Source organism: Xiphias gladius, chromosome 17 (genome assembly GCF_016859285.1).
Source record: "Xiphias gladius isolate SHS-SW01 ecotype Sanya breed wild chromosome 17, ASM1685928v1, whole genome shotgun sequence".
NCBI lineage: Eukaryota > Metazoa > Chordata > Actinopteri > Istiophoriformes > Xiphiidae > Xiphias > Xiphias gladius.
The window spans coordinates 2,182,497-2,199,782 of record NC_053416.1 but is presented as its reverse complement, the minus strand read 5'-3'; the positions used below and the strand labels follow the sequence as shown (position 1 = coordinate 2,199,782).

The window sequence follows — 17,286 nt, the reverse complement described above, 5'->3', positions numbered from 1 at the left end:
TTGTACTCCTTGGACCTAAAGCAGGACCAAAAACGCTTCACACCACCTGAGACCGATTCCCCACTCTGAGACCCCTGATAGACATGTGCCCCAAGCTGTCGTTCCTCCCACCTGAAGGTCTGGACCTCAGGGACCTCTTTGCGGCTCTGGCCCCTGATCTTGTGGACGTCCTTGGCTGCTGCCCTCATCATCTTCTCCACCCGCTTCTCCTGCAGCTGCTCCTCTCGCGTCTGAACAGGACGATGAGCAGAGAGAAGCAGAGTGAAAACTAAACTCTGACCCTAGCAGTCTCACTTCCTGTGGACTGATTCCTTCTGAGATGGTCACCCACCTGTTTCTCGGCCTGCTTGAGGAGGAGGCGGAAGCGTTCGTCTTCCTGGACCCAGGCGGGCAGCTCTCTCTGGCCCTGCTGCCTCGCCTTCTCCAGCTGAGTCTTCAGCTCCCGCAGAACCCGCAGCTCCTGCGCCAGCCGGGTCTGCCGCGTCCGAGACACCTGCAGGTCCAACTCCAGGTCCAGGGACGTCCGCAGCAGACCGTCCAGACCTTTAACTGGCAAAGGAGGCTGCAGGGAGAAAAAGAAAGGACATAATTAAAGCTACAGACACACAAACACTAGGGGCTGCAACAAATGACGATTCTTATTATCGATTCATCTATTGATTGTTTGTTCTATACAAGGTCAGAAAATAATGAAACATGGCCCCAGAGTCCAACGTGGTGTCTTTGAATGTCCTGTTTCGTCTAACTGACAGTCCAAGAAACTGTATATTTTTGAGTTGGTTTTAAAGCTTTATGACTCGGAGCCAAGAGCCGAGCCCCAGACAGAGTATGAAAGTCAGAAAGTATTGAGTGATGTACTAACACCTCGTTGGTTTAGTTTTTTCATGAGAACTGTTGAGAATTAAGAAAAATGTAGAATATCGCCAGCACCACCTGTTAAACAAGTGTTAAATGAAGAATAAATGAAGAAAGTCAAAGTGTCTCTGACACATTCATGATAGTCGAGTTTAAAATCCATCCAATCCGCCATTATTCTGATAATCAATTCATCATTTCAATCATTTTTCAAGCAAAAATGCAAAACATTATTTAGTTCCATGCTTCTGAATTGTAATGATTTTCTACTTGTCTTTGTCCTTTAATGAAATGAGGGTCTTTGGGATTTGGACTGTTGTTCAGACGAAACAACCAGTCCCAAGATCATAATGAAAAATCTATTTTATACACCAAACAATTATTGGATTCATTGAGAAAATAATCTTCAGATAGATCGATAACGAAAACAAGCGCCAGTTGCAGTCCCACTTAATATCGCTAGTGCGAGTACTGCGGCTCCTGTTATGTACGAACACATTTATGTGACAGAAAACTACACTTGAAAGCTCAAAAGCTGTTACTTCAATAGACAGATGAAGACAGAAATGTCTTCCAGGTCTGAGAAAGGACTTAAATGTTATTCGCAAACACTGCCGCCAACATCTGATGTAAGTAAGTGAACTTCCAGCAGCTGCCGAGCCCCAGGAGGGACACCGAGGCGGATTTTGCTGACTGCCTCTAAATTAATCGAAGCTGGCAAATGTCAGAGCCGCATTAAACATTCAGATGGTTATTAAACATTAACAGTCACTTCACTGGGAGTCGTTGGGCGGATTTAATAGTCAGAAAATGCAAATAGGCTCTCCGTCTCGCTCTCCGGAGAATGAAGAGCGCGGTTAATGTGGTCGGTAAACCTTGCGGTTCGACTTAATTATTAAACTGTCAAGAACTCGGGAAGCCGGCAGAAGACATACAGCCGACAACAGAGGGACGGAAGTCGAATCGCTGATGCTGTAACACAGTCAAGCCGCTGGAGGAAAACATACTCAGATATGCGGTTCCTGAGCTAAAGGGCTTCGTATGAAAGACTCTCTACACGCTACATTTGACTCCAACCAAAAGCCACAAATTTGGTCATTTAAGTTTCCAGTTCAGGTTTAGTGGTTTGTCACCGCCATGAAAAAAAACTACAGAAATATTGTTTCTGTCAGGACCAACGAATAAAACTAACAAAACATCAGACAAAGCCTAAAATGGTATGACGCGTACGGGTGCGTGAATAACCTGAGCAGCAGAAGATCCCAGCTCCAAAAAACACATGGGTACGTAGACACGTGATGCTGGTTGAAGACACACGAGAGCTCGAATAAAATGATCACAGACAGACTTTTAAAACTGACTTATTTTGTGTTATTTTATTATTCACCGTCTCTTTTGACCTAAAGTTATTATCATACCATTGGAATGAAACAGAAAAATGTTCTGCTCTGACATGAAGGTAAAAAGTGAATTTATAAACTGGCAGACACACTGAAGAGACTTTGGGACCATAAAATGTCCATTAAAGGACGTAAACACGGAACAGGTTTCAATGTTAGGATGATGTTTTCTCTATGTCAAGCCATGAAAGATACTAGGCGGTGATTGGTGAGGGTGGAGCGTATGTAGCATGTAGTCTGCAGTGTCGCTTAAGTGACGGCCAGAGTTCACCGGGATCCCCTTATCTGACACAGCAGGTGCGTTTCCATCCACCTGATTTTTTTTTTTACACATATTCAATCTGCGCATTAAAAAACTTCTGGGCGGAGACGCCGTTTTATTTTAACACAGACCCTACCTTCTTCATGCGCATGCTGCGTCTCTCGGAGGCGTTTCTGACGAACGGAGACTTCTTGGAGAGGGTGGAGCTGTCGCTGTCACTGCGGTTTATCTGAAGAGAAAACGGAGAGAAACAGTGAAAGGAGACCCTCTGTATATCTCACACATTTTTAGGAGGGCGGGCAGAGATGAGGTCTCCGTCCGTGTGACGTGCTGACGTTTCTGCTGAGGTTTCGGCTGGTTCCAGTTACCCTGCAGATGTACTGGCTCTGAGGTCCAGGCGAGAAGGTCTTGGAGCGGATGATGGTGTTCCCTCTCATAAAGGGGTTCTGCTGGTGGACGTCGGGGCGGCGCTCCTTGGGCCGAACCACAGAGCAGTGTTGTGACGACGACAAGCCGTCCACACTCGTCTCCTTGTTCACCTGGACGAAGAATACACAGGGACAGTAAAGAGACGATGGCACCGAAGGCTTTGAAAAGCTCGGTTTGGGGTCTTTTAAGAGAATGTTTTCATGTCATGAATGGAAAATAGGATCAACTGCAACAAAAAAACAGAAAAGGTAAGAGAAGAAGAAGGAACTACGGGGACAATGAGAACAGTAACGGCAGAGTCGTCTATTTCCTGCTCCAGTGGTGTTGAAAGTTGTCCCTGTCTTTGCCTCTTACGATGGATTTTTTCCTGTGTGACCGTTAAACGTTTGCGGAAAACGGCTTTTCTGTTCTACAGGACTAACCTCCATACCTGAGGCTCGCCACCTTTTTTTTTCCCCCTCGATGAAACATTTTCTTTGTGTTTCACTTCATCACAGCTGCACTGAAATGTCACTGCTCACTTGTGCTTCCCTAGTTATCCCGGGGAAAAAGAAATGTAGTCCAGCACAAAGCACATCACTGACCTCCAGTCACCAACGAAGCCGCTGGAAAAGAAAAACTTACCTTCTCTGTGATAGCTGCTGCTGTCGGAGGGGGTTTGGTCGCCCGCTCCTCCTCTTCCTCCTCCTCTTCCTCTGCTTCCCATCGGCTGCTGTCGGGATAAAACTCGTCCTCTTCCTCCAGAGGCCCCACTCCCTCCACGAGATTTCCTTCTTCGTCATCGAATAGGTCTGCCTCCAGCAGGTCGCCATGCCTGACAACGGACAACGAAACACAAGGGGCAGGATGAACGGCCGCGCTCCGTTTTCTGTGCAGACCGGAACGTGTTTGCACCAGGAGCTGTGAAGGACTGAAAGCCGGCAGTGAACGCTTGCTCCGATTCATACTCTTCTTCACTGCCTGTTCGATCAGATGGTTTTTTGATGTCAGTAGTAATTGACCGGTTTAAGACTGTAATTTATTCGGGCAAAATTCTTGTACGACTGCTTGTGTTTGCACAATCTTTAACATCTGAGAACTTTTCTTTCTTTTGCTAAATGAAAAAAGGTGCTTTTTTTTTTTTTTTTTTTACAGTAAATGGTGTGAGAGCATAAAAAAAGTGACGCTGATAGGGAATTAATGTTAATTTGGTGAGATTTTGTTGTTCCTCATTTCTACTGCTACCATCTATCTGTACTTTCGCAACTTATATTCTTATGTATTCGATTAATATGACACTGCGTTTTGGTGAATTACGTAATTCTTTGAGACATTCTGTGTTTTCTGTTTTTCTACCTCTCCTCCTAAGAAATACAATATGTATGATATTAATGCTGCTATATCTGGAGGGACGGAGGGATGCTATAAGTGTGTGTGTGTGTGTGTGTGTGTGTGTGTGTGTGTGTGCATGTCTTGGTGTATTCTTGGTCCCACCTGCCGTCAGATTCTTACTCCTCTGTGTTCTGTGTTTGGTTTGTTAAAGATTGCAGCATTTGTACATCAAGAAACTGTTTGTGCCATTGATTCATTATCGGAATGAGTCGAGAACACTCAAGGGAATAAAGAAAAAAACTTGGAAGGAAAGAAAAAAAAAAGGGTTTCATGGAAAAACATGTTTATATTTCTCAAAGTAAGGTAATGGGAAAAAATAAATCAGTAAAATTGTCCCCAACCCAGTTACTTTTAAGTGATAGTTTAACTAAAAAGCGACTGTTTTTCTGCCAGACTCTTTTTTAATTACAGACTACTCCTTGTTTTTTGTACCTGAGGGTTGAAACAATGTTGTATTTTAGTTATTTTGATGTTTGTTTTGTTTTTGTTTTTCAGGTATTCAGCTGTTACCCTTGATCTTCTAACTACCTGTCGGTGGTTAGGTGGCGATGGCAACTGAAGCTTGTTGCACACTGAGCCACTGTCCAGTCCGCTGGACGCTTGAACCTGTAAAACTCAGACGTAAAACCGGCTTCAAGCAAATACAGAGAATGAGGTGACAGCTATAACATCTGTCTGTTCTGCTCCTGTAAAAACCAACGAGCCAAGCTCAAGTGTTTCAGTGTCACAGGTGGGTTGGTACTAAATGACAGGGAGCGAATGAGGAGGCAGAGAGGAGTCACGGGTGGACGGATGATTTCAAAGAAATACTAGGTGCTGTGAAAAAGCACAGCTTTTTTCCTCCTATTTAAAACCTCTGTGATAAAAAATAAGGTTTAAAAGAATGTGCAGTGGTGGAAGAAGTACTGAAGTACTCAGATCCCAGATACTTAAGTAAAGATGCCAATACAACAATGTAAAAATGCTCCATCATGTACAAAAGTCCTACATTTAAAACCTGCTTATACAGAAGTAATTTTACAGAAAGAATCATTAATAAAAATACTCATTCTTAAAGAAATGTGACCTGTTACTGGTCTCTGATTCTCTCTGACATGATCCGATCATTGATCCTGAGTCACGGAGGCTTCGGCAGCGTTTTACTGCTGGAGCTGCTCCAGATGGAGCTGCTTTTAGCTACGTCAGAGACAGGGAGAGAGTGTAGACCACTGGTTCCCAACCTGGGGGGTCGGGCCCCTCCAGAGGGACACCTGGTCAACCTGAGGGGTTGTCAGTTCTGATTCACTGATCTGGATTCAGTTTCTGGACTTTCCTCTGATCTTTGATTTTTAGTGAAATGTTGATCATTTGAACAGTTATTGAAATGAAACGTGTGAAAGTTTTAGAGGAGAAATTTCTCTTTGGTGGAACTGATAACAAGTCAGAGACTGAAGAATGACAGACACGTCCCAACTAGACGCTGACATTTTTAAAGGGGGTATCGTGTTTAGTCCACCGGTTCCCAAACTAGGGGGTCGGGCCCCTCCAGAGGGTCACCAGGTCAACCTGAGGGGTCATGAAATGATTAATGAGAAATACTGCTAAAGTGGGACTGAATAAACCTGAACTGCTAAAGTGAGAGGACAATGGATGATCAAAAATATGGGTGGAGGAGGGAATAAATAAAAACGTAGCTGATGAAATGGAGAAACACTCACCACTCATCATCCTCAGGAGCTCCGACTGTGTCGCTGCTGGAAACGCGAGTCTGAAACACAAAACGCACACATCAGGACAAAACAGATTTATATCTGCGTGTCTACCACGGAATTTAGACGTTTTGTTACCCGAGTGTTGAGGGTTTTAAACCGATTGTTCGACTCCAAGTCAAACAAGTAAACTCTTGTTTTAGTGACACTTTGATCGCTTTTGTCTGCCGTTTGGCGTCAGTGCTTCTCGTTAACTTTGTTTTTCTGCAGTTAGCCGTCTGCTTCACTATTAGCTTCCCTGAAGATGACATGGGGTAAACAGGGGTGTGATATCATGTTCATGTTGCTGCAGCAAGTCAGTTATTGCTGGTCTGGGAGATTTATACTAGCGTGAGCATCTTTGGTGCCTGAAACCATTAAGGAAATATCAATCACACCTGAGTTCACCATCAAGTGAACAACCTGATTTCTGCTGACAGGCCGTTCAGGAAGGTTCAAGTGCTTTTCTCTAATGAACTAAATACTAAATATAATCCGTTTGTCTATCTAATAATCCGTTTCAACCAAAAGCCGACAGAGAAGCGATTTAAAAAAGGATTAAATTCACAAAAAGACTGTGTTTTCTGCATGTTCTCACATCCTATAGAAGAGAATCTTCTGCAGCCGAATCGCTTCCTTCACCCAACAAGTGTGTTCATACTGACCAGCACAGGCATGTGACGATGAAACATTTCCTGTTTATTTTTCTGCCTGACTCAGACCATTCTAACAGGGGTAAAGGCTTAAATACAATTAGCTTTGAACAACACAGGACAAGGTAAATATTTGCACTAGCAGATAGAAAAGTTCTGGATGTCACTCGGCGTCCACCGGGTGACAGTGCCCCCCCCCCCCGTACCCTGTCAGAATCGCCTGCCGCTCTGCTCTCTTTGTCCTTGCTGCTGATCTCGGGCATGTAGGCTCGGCTCAGCAGGTTGTACCACTTGGTGCATCTCTCCTCCGAACAGCTGACATCGGCCAGACTGATCTGGGCCCCCGCCTGGAGGGAAGAGGAGGGGGAGAGAGATGAAAGATGGAGGCGTGTGAAAAGAACGGGTCTTGAAGTTAGAGGAGACAGAAAAAGTTAGAACACGGCTGCTGACGGCGTCTGCTCAGAGGATTTTATCCCTCATCCGGTTAGTCTGCACTGCCATGATATTGTGTACTTCACCTGAGACTATTGTCATTATTGTGTTGCCATACAGAGCAACCAAGACAAAAATGTTTAAAACATAACACATATCTTTTTATCTCATTGTCTTAAGATTTTTTTTTTGGCTGTTTGGCTTGTATTTGATCGCTGAGAGTCTAGAGAGAGACAGGAAATCGGGACCGAGAGAAAACGTGCAGCGAAGGCTGCCCGGACGGGAACCGAAGTGAGGACGTCGCAGTGATGTGGAATGTGCCTTAACTATTTGATTACCAGACGCCCCAAAAAGCTAGAGCTTGAAGAATGTATTATTTCTCTACTTTAACTAAAAAAAACTATAAAATGTAAATTTTCCTGTGATTCTTTATTTCAAAAATTCCCTCTAACATTAACTTTTAAAATGAGATGTTATCGTAGAAGATACATAAACAGTGAAGTTTTTGAAGTCATCCATCTGTTAAACGTTTTTCTTGGCTGCTTACAAGAGTTTATATGGAGAGTTTCTTTTTTATTTGTATTTGTAGACAGAAAGAAGCTAGAAACTAAAACTGGTATGAAACATGTCTGTTTGTTTGAGATTAATGGCAATGATCCCTGACTAATAAATTCTCCCAAAAAAAATACAAAACCTTCAATTAACCATCCACTGACTCTAAACCGATAAGCGGCCATTGTTTCTCCTACAGTCGTATCATTTTTACTTTCTACTGTGAAAGTTACTGATTTTGTGGCATTCTGTGTAACGTTACTTCCAAACTGATGAACACAATGAAATCTTTGGTTTCAAGATGCAGAAAGAATAATAAATAAATACAATCAAGCGAGCGCTGCATGTTCCCACGCGCCCAGAGCAAAACCAGAGAAGGGACCTCTACTAACCAGACACTCTTCGTGGCCCGACTTGCTGTTGTTGCAGACGTCGACCCTCAGGGTCTTCTGCCGCAGTGCACTGTGGGATATCTGCATGCCGAACACCTCGCCGACCTCCACGACGTCCTGAGGCAGGGAGCCGCGTGTCCGGAAGAGGCAGCGGGTGGCCTCCGCACAGGGCAGCACCGCCACGCGCACGTACCTGCGGGAGGCACGGGTACAGCTGTTACGTGAGGCTCTTTGGTCACATGACGTGATCAGGAAAATGTACTGTTGGTTTTGATGTGTTTTCTTTAAATTATTGCATGAATGTTGATGCTGCGATGAAACGCTTCAGTCTGAACCAACGGTAGAACTCTTCGTGTTATATCCCTGTATTTTTAATGTCTGTGGGTTTTGGACTGTCAGCAGTCTTGTTACCATTTGGCTTCTATGTTGGGTATAAACCTCAGAAGATTCAGGGTTATGTCTCTGGGGCCGAAGTCCAGTTTAGGCACCAGACGCTGGTACAATCTCCTCTTCTGCCGTCCGGCGCGACTGACTCTGTCGGGAGCCGGGCAGGAGAGGCCCCCTGTGGCGCTCTAGGATTTCATGACCGAACGATGGCCATGACACACACTTTTTATTTCTTTGACTGTGTGGAAATGTGATGTTTCAAGTCACAGCCGGCGATTAAAGGCATCACGACGTGAATCGTGCAGTTAAAACGTGAGACTAGTAGGCTGCTACGGGAGTTTAGTGTGTGGTGGCTGAACTGAACTGAGCACCCGGCGTTGATAACATTTCTTAGAATCGTCGTGGGTATATTGAAGAAAAAACAGTAGTAATAATGTCTAGTATTTATGCAAACAAAAAACATCTATGTCCATACGAGAGACCGGGAGTTTCAGTAGACACAGGTCTTTAACAAAAAAAAAGAAAAGTATACATGAGAGGAACCAAAATAAAATGAAGTAAATTGTATGTAAGGTGAACAATTTTAAAGAAAACATAAAGTAGTCTGGTTGTGATGATACGTTGATCAGCTTCTAGTTTACCTCAGCTCCACTTTTTTGCAACATTAACATACAGAGCAGGAGTAGATAAAGCGCCTGATCTTATCTCACACATCTGGAGGAGCAAACGGTGCCTGCAGAGGCAGAAAACATGCCAGGCGGCGTGCAACAAACAAGACACGTCCGGGGAATAAGTAAAGACCGTAAACTCCTCACCTCTTAGTCTCACCCGCACACGCACACAAAGTGATGGCAGGTCTCTGTTCGGACTGAGTATTTCATGGAACTGTGTCAGACTGCTTGTTGATTCAAGCTTCCCGTTTCTTTGTCTAACCTGTAGGTTTTCTTTTTTTCCCTCTAATTTATGTACATTTAAAGTGAAGCAAGAGCTCGTACATTTTCTGGTCAGCCGGCAAACAGAGGGCGCTGCAGTTGGTAAGCTGCACGACGCAGACGGTGAAGCGCTGGTCTCTGGACTCATAGCGGAAGCGGAGCTGCACCTGGGAGCAGCCCAGCGCCAACCTCTCCTCGTAGGAGCCCAGGAGGAGGTCTGCGGGGAGGCCGGGCCTGGAGGAAACACCAACACACACTTTTGAGTATAAATTCATGTAAACTGAGACAGATCCTAGACTCCAAATGTTTATTTTCCAACACTGTGTAATAGTGGTGTGGTGACACGATAAGGATACGGCAGATACGAGTTTCCTCCTTAGAAACACTGCTCAACATGAAAAAGTGTTCGGTGGCGGATCCTGATATCTCCATTGTTATTACAATTTTCCCAGAAAAGAAAGGAAATATCCGTCCAGTTTGGGGAAATCAAAGAAGATTTTTTTATCATGGGAAACTTTGTGAATATAATGCTTCAAATGTGATGACGTGATGTGTCTACTTACCGTTTCCTCAAAACAAAGTAGAACTGGAACAAGGATTGAAAAGTTTATTTGTCACATAAACAAGTAATTATGTTTGGTTAAATAAGTTGTGCTCCTGAGATTGTGCTACAAGACTAACAGAAAAAAAGGAGAATTAAAAGACAACCAAAGAAAACAATAGAAAAAATGCAAAAAAGCAAAACGTGCATATGTCACAAGCAGAAATATGCCTTGCACAGGGCCGTGCAAAGGTTCAGTGAAAACAATGCGCTAGACAAGGCCAATGATTCCCAGAGGTCAAGGGTCCGAGTCCAACACACTGGATGGTCAACTTACTAAATTAACTTCGTACCTGCGCTCTGAAGGCTCGTACACTCCGCTATCACCGGCCACTGATTCGTCAGACACCGCCGAGGTCACGCCGATCTTCTTTGGCCCCGCCCCCGTCGCCTGCAGCTGGGGAGCTGAGCCTGAAGAGGGCAGGAGAAGGAAAAACACATGGAAGATATTTGTACATTAATCAAGGATAGTTTTCTTGGATGTTCTGATGATGATATTACAAAGGATAAGTCTGGCGATGTTCTATATTTTTTTTTATTGTCTTCAAATCCCAAGAAAAGACCAAAACCAACAACGAATGTGTCTGAATAACAAGTGACGTCTGATTATCCAAAACCTGATGGATCTGATTCCTCTGAGCCACAGAGCTCCACTGTTTCCAGAAACGATTAAAAAACCCATCAGTGAGTCCCACTGCTGCACTGGGTGACATGATCCGTCATCACAATGAACACACACACACTGCAGTTTATTTTGACTCAGTCCCACACACACACACTGTCCTGCTGCCCCAAATACTCACTGGAGCACCAAGGCGGATTAATCCAGCGCTGAAAACAGGCCCCGACAAATGCACTAGAACCGGTGTCGACCTTACGTGGGTGCAGCATCGCATGCAGCGAGAAGCGCCGTGCCCCGATGTTTCCTCACAAATTTACAGATATCTACTTCATCTTATATCAAATCAATAAACTTAAAACGCATCTGCCAGTGAGTGTCCACACTCCGGGAGTTCTTCCAAAGACATTAAACAAGGAACACAGAAGAGGCAGGTCGATGAAAAGCAGAGTAGAGCAGTTGAAACCGTAGAGAGACATAAACCAGAAGCAGAAAGAAGAGAGTACCTGTCGAATCGCACTTCACAGACATAACACGTTTGTTTTGAACTATGGGATGTAATGAGGATACCTTGGCTTTGCTGAAGTCTGCAGTGTACACAAGCACCAGAGTCTGCGAAGTGGTCGATGGTGGTGGAGAAACCCCCACTGAAGCCCTGTCTTCGCGCTTCACAACACCAGGAGGAGCATTTTGTAGTAGTTATCACAGCTGCTCTCTAACTCGTGTAGAATTAGCAGATTAGCACACTAAATGGTCCGTGCTGAAAAGCAGTCTAACAGCAGAGCGGTGTGCTTTTGGATGACGTCACGCGAGTCAAACCCTGTCCATACAGGAGCCCCCTGCGTCAGGATCTCCCCCGCGCCCACACAGCGGCCCCCGTTAAGGAGGCTGCAGTGCTGATGTTGTTCCGGACGCAGCTACGCCTGCCTGTGCGATTAGAGCCTGGTAACGTGTTCGGCCCTGGCAGCGGGGATGGAGAGTGAACAGGAAACCAGACACCTGGTCCACCTTTCACCCGCGGATGCCACAAGAACCCGAGTCATGTTCTGCTGCAATGGGCTCAAAGCCCAGGTCAATCTTCAAATTACCCTTAATACAAGTCTTTTTTAACTCTTATTTAGGTCGTAACAAATAATTATTTTCATTTTCACTCTACAACTGTTCCAATGGCTGACTTCAACTTCAACTTCAACTTTAACTCTAAAGTCAAATGTGAACACACAGACATATACACCTTCTTTTTAGATTCAGTGCGACTCACACGTCCTGAGGATAATCGGAGGATTATCTCAGATTTGAATAAACATCCATGAATCCACTTATAAATCACAGGAAGAAAGATGCGGTTCGTGACTCCAGAACTTGTCTGGGAATCGTCAGGTTTTTAAGTTTCCTTCAGTATCACAGTAATCCAGTGCTAGTTGTCAGTACATCCTCGGGCACACTGCAAACAGGAACTGCTAGTAGCGGATCCAGAGTTTTTAATGTGTGGCTTTGTCCAAAAAACCCAAAGATATTCAGTTTACAATGAGAAAACAGGAAATCCTTACACTTAAGAGGCAGGAACCAGACAATGTTTTTGCTTGAGGAATGATTAATGCGTTAACGATTATTACAAAAACTGTTGATTTTCTGTTCACACACACACACACACACACACACACACACACACACACACACACACACACACACACACACACACACACACACACACACACACACACACACACACACACACACACACACACACACACACACACACACACAGGTGACCCAGCTGTAATCCAACACCTCCCTAACCTTCCCCTCACTGCTCCCACCAGCAATCGGGTTTAACTCACAGTATTACATTTCTCATCTCTCTCCCTCTCTCCACCCACACACACCCACACACCCACACACCCACACACAGACACACACACACACACACACACACACACTGAGTGAGGAGGAGTATTCCTGGTATCCTGTTTTCCAATAAAGCGTCGTCTGTGACGTCTAGCGTGACAGAGATAAGGGCGTTACATCACCAGCTTCTCCCCTCTCTCTCTGGCTGCTGCTCGTTTAACTGCAGATAATTCATCGTGATTATCGTTCTCATGCTACTGACCGGGATTATTATCATTTCAGCCGTTTCCCCTGCGGCCCTCCTGAGGTATTATTCAGAAATAGTTTTATTGCCGTCGAGATGTGACACGTTTGCTTTGAGGATAAGAGACTGTGAGTCGCTCACTGATGTAATGACAACTCGTATTTTTTTTATGGTATTATTTGTCCAGCCCTGAGCGTCATGCATCTTCTGACTGTGACTGAAGGATGCTGGAAGCCCCCTTGGTCATGTGGTTTTACCATGTATACAGCTTTCTGAGGTTTCCTACAGTATGTACGGTATATTGTGCAGCTGTGCTTGTACTTGCTCTTCAGTTTCCCTGCATGGTACCAGTGCTGTTGGCTCAAACACTTAAGAGACTGCGATCATCTTCTTTTATGGGTAACCTGACTATTTGACCAGGATTTATTGTGTGGATTTATGATCTATGAATGCAGTGGCTCCACCGCATCCAGTTTGGTTGTAGGAGTCTTATCTTGTCCGTTTTTGGTAATAATGATGAAGGGTCAATATTGACAGATATAATGACATGTTTTGCACTATATGGCCAAAGGTATGCGCCACCGCCGCCCACATACTTTTGTGTACTTTAGGGCTGTTTTTCATGGTTTGGGCCCTTTGGTTCCAATGAAGGGAACTAATGTAAATGCTACAGAAGACAATAATATTTTAAAACACACTGTGCTTCCAACTTTGTGTCAACTTTCTGGTCTGAAACCGGAAGTAGAGATGGGTTCTGATGGCCAGTTCCATGGATTCGGTTCCTGGTGAACCTGAAAATCTGAAAAATCACCGAATTTGTTATCCTCAAACATCTTTTAACTCCCCTTGCTGTTTTTTTTTAATTAGCAAAGACCAATGGAAAACATATACCGTAGGTGGCAGCAATTGAAGAATCTCTTAGATAAACTTTAATTCATATCCACATTTTAATCCGACCAACAGCTGTGAGTCAGGACCTTCAGTATTTGAAGTAAGTAGCTCATGAGTGTAGCAGGCGGCAGCTGGTAAGTGAATATGTCAGATACACTTAAGGAACATGTTATATACTATGCTGCTTAAATCATTTTCAGGTTGTAGGTGCAGGTTGTGACCTTTAACCAGGCCTAGTTATGTTAGCTGACTAATGCTGCAAATGTTCAAAGGTATTCATAGAGTAGAGAATTTAAATTTGATCAAATGCTGTCGCACACAGTCCCCACCCGGTAGGGTGGAGGCTGTTAGGGCGGCATGTTAATGCACATGGCTGCGGAATCACGTGTTCGGCTGTCACATGTGGCTGAAATGTTCGGTCCACGTGGCCAAATGATGACACCACATAACGTCCTTGTCCTGTCTCCCGTTCAATTCTTAACCGAGAGGCTTTGTGTTACTTGACGTTACCCCCCCCTTCCAATTTTCCTCTCTGTCTTGACTTCTATTCTACTCAGTGAACTGGCATTTCTACTGTAAAGATTATGAGTTAGCCTGTGGACATTTTGGATGAAAAAGACACAGGACGAAGGAATAAAAGCTTCCCGTTTACCTTTGACCTCCTCGCCCAGCGTGGTGTTGAGGTTCTGCATCTCCTGCAGCCCGCCTGGGCCCCCATGCTCTTCCCGTCGCTGCTGCTGAGAGTCCAGGCTGAGCTCCAGTTCTGCTAGCCTGCTGTGGAGCTCCAGGTCCAGGCCCAATCCACCGGGCCCCGTCTGGCCTGTAAACGTCTCACCAGAAAGGAAACTAGTGTCCGTGACCAGTGGCGAACACGGCGGAGACAGCGAGGAAAGGGACGACCGCGGAGATAAAGAGCTCATGGAGCGCGGGGTTTCTGACAGTCTAAGGGCCTGGATTCTGGATGACCCCAACTCCACTCCGACACCGCCTCCTCCTCCTGCACTTCCTCCAGCAGAGCAGCCCGCGTCTCCCCCCACCCCTCCCGTTTTGCCCACAGGCCTCCCAGTGTCCCTCCCTCCGCAGCCCGTCACCACTTCGTGTTCGTGGATGGTGGTGATGGAGCTGGAGGGGCGGTAGCCTCCCTGGCCGCCCTCCTGCAGGAGGCTGTCCAGCTTGTTCTGGAAGTCCGGGTCGGCCAGCTCGGGCTGCTCCAGGTAGATGTCGGTGAAGCTGAGGGAGGAGGTGGAGCCCAGGCTGGAGGTGGTGGCCAGAGAGCCACGGCTGGACGTCAGAGAGCCTCGACTGCTGCCGGAGGAACATGACAGGGTGCTGGCTGAGAGGCTGGAGGGGGGAGGGAGACAAAAACAGAGAGATCCGGGATCTGTGATGACACATCAACAATTTATTGAAATATATCTACTGTTCCCATCAAGCAATGTTAATGTGTGATGTGCTATTCAAGTTGTCAGTCAGTCAGCTGCATATAACACAGCTGTGACAGTTTGCTGACCGATTTCTCCAACATGGACTCACAACCGTTTAGAGTGGAAGCAACTCCAACGATATGACTGTAATGTTGTTAAAAATGAATAATAATCTGCCCTACACTGTAGGGTTGCCGCAGGGTTCACGGAGTTAAATGTTAACTTTCACTTTTTGAGACATTTCAATGCCACAGAGTGAAACCTGATACCTGATATCCATTACGAGACGCTGATCAAAGAGCATCTCTTTTTGCTGGCCACTTATAAACTTGTAAAAAGAGCTTTACGAAACACTTAGAGGATCCCTGAAGTGCAACTGCTCAGAGCCCTATGTCGATTTCTTGTCAACCTCCTTAAGCCCTCAAATGTACTTTCTTTAAAAACAAACCCTAAGGACGCTGAAGAATCCCAGAGGATCTGCGCCTTTTCAAATGTAATCTGTATGTGGTTTGTTCTGCTGCTGAACATCAGCTTAAAACGTCATTTAAAAGCTGATTAATGCTATAGTTTTTATGGAGAGGATATTTTATTATTTCACTCTGAGCTGACTGAGAGAGAAGAAACCGCGACATTGTGTTGAGGACATGATGAGGAAAGGAAAAGCAAGAGAGGAAGAAGAAAGCCACTTGGTGTGTGGAGCTGGAGGCCACGCTGCAGGCAGACGTCTGTCCTCCATACAGGCTGCTCATCACTCTGCTGATTCCCACTTCTCTGTCCTCTTATCTCATCTCTTTTCTCCTCACTGCACCTCTCCTCCATCTGTCCTCCCTACTCACGATAGATCTTGGAAATGTTTTTAAAAAACTTGCTGTGTATTCATCTGCACATCTTCAGTGCTTGTGTTTTCGAGAGCCCTGTCAACCATTTCTGATCTGATACTTGTCGACCACTTCTCAACATTGTGGACAATCTTACACACCGACAACCATGTCACATAATGCTGTTCGGATTTCTCCAAAAATAAGACCAAAACAATTTGAGACACTGTCTCTGTCCTTTTACTTCTTATTTCTTATGCCGTATTTCTCATTTAGCATGTTTTACACTGAGAAGCCTTCGTGTATGACGTGTTTTACTGTATAAATAATAATGTGACTGCACGTGCTTTAGAAGATTTTATCGGTTCTTGGGATGTTTGTGAGATGTCTGCTGGACATCGATGGACGTGGGAGGAGAGTAGATTTATTTATTTCTGCTCCAGTCTGTCTGTCCTCTACTCCTCTTCACCGCAGCCCTGTTACAGCTGCCTCCTCACACACTCCTGACTCTGCATGAGCAGTTCTCTGAAGTCCATCAGACCAGGAGGACAGACAGGTTAGAAGAGTCGTGAGATGAGAACAGCGGCACAGAGAGAGAGAGAGAGCGAGAAGGTCTGACACTGTCCACGTCGACCTTTCAGATCACCACCGTGAACTTAAAAACCAGCACTGTGAGAAATGTAACGGTTCTGAAACTTGTCCGGCTCTTACGGCACCTTTGCGTCATCCCATAAAAAATGTCGCTCCTGAGGATTTTCTGAGATGTGCGCCGGTTCGGGCTGCAATAATTAGATTTGCGGAGAGATCATTCCCGAAGCCAAAAGGGCGAGGAGAACGAAATGGCCTTCATCTTTAGCAGAGGTTTGGTCATTAAAGGTTAAACACTTCAGTAGCGGCACGTTTCTCGATCTGCCCTTCACTTGAGAGCTCTGCTCTCCTGAACCGCCTACTTTCACTCTAGTAAGTAAATGAACCTTTTTCAGTAAATCGGCTGAGGCTCGACAACCTTGTCGGAAATCTGCTGAACTAAAGACGTGATAAATGAAATAATTGGCTAAATAAAATAAAGAAATAAAATGAACGAGAGTGCACTTATTTAAACGGATATTAAACATAACTCTGGTCTTCTCAGCTCAGGTGTTGTCTGTCTCAGTCCTTGGACGTGATCAAGTCTGATACAGCAACTCATTTAAACTTGATGAAACTAGTTCACGTTCTTTGTTTAAGCATTTCTGCTTCAGCTCTGCAAACTACCTGAACTTGATTTCTAGTTTTTATTTATTCTACTCTAAATCTCTCTTTGAAGTCAGAGAAATTAGTTTTCTGTCTCTCTCTCTCTCTTTTGTGCACCAATACCTACGGCCTGTTCGTGATTTGTCTTTATACCTGATTCCAGTGTCTGTGACAACATGGAGCAGCATGTAAAGTAAAACCAATCATATCTGGAAT

At 44.9% G+C, this 17,286-nt stretch overlaps 1 protein-coding gene across 1 annotated transcript in view; it reads right to left on the bottom strand.

The window, feature by feature from the left end:
- Positions 1 to 17,286, bottom strand: part of wwc1 (WW and C2 domain containing 1) — a 60,475-nt gene that overhangs the window by 4,817 nt on the left and 38,372 nt on the right. The window contains exons 11-21 of the mRNA XM_040150093.1: positions 14,248 to 14,936; positions 10,287 to 10,404; positions 9,456 to 9,626; positions 8,074 to 8,266; positions 6,904 to 7,044; positions 6,015 to 6,064; positions 3,571 to 3,760; positions 2,886 to 3,056; positions 2,654 to 2,746; positions 332 to 562; positions 112 to 230 (exon numbers count right to left, since the gene is read on the bottom strand). Of these exons, the coding sequence (XP_040006027.1) occupies positions 112 to 230; positions 332 to 562; positions 2,654 to 2,746; positions 2,886 to 3,056; positions 3,571 to 3,760; positions 6,015 to 6,064; positions 6,904 to 7,044; positions 8,074 to 8,266; positions 9,456 to 9,626; positions 10,287 to 10,404; positions 14,248 to 14,936 (2,166 nt within the window). The remainder of the gene's footprint in view (positions 1 to 111; positions 231 to 331; positions 563 to 2,653; positions 2,747 to 2,885; positions 3,057 to 3,570; positions 3,761 to 6,014; positions 6,065 to 6,903; positions 7,045 to 8,073; positions 8,267 to 9,455; positions 9,627 to 10,286; positions 10,405 to 14,247; positions 14,937 to 17,286) is intronic.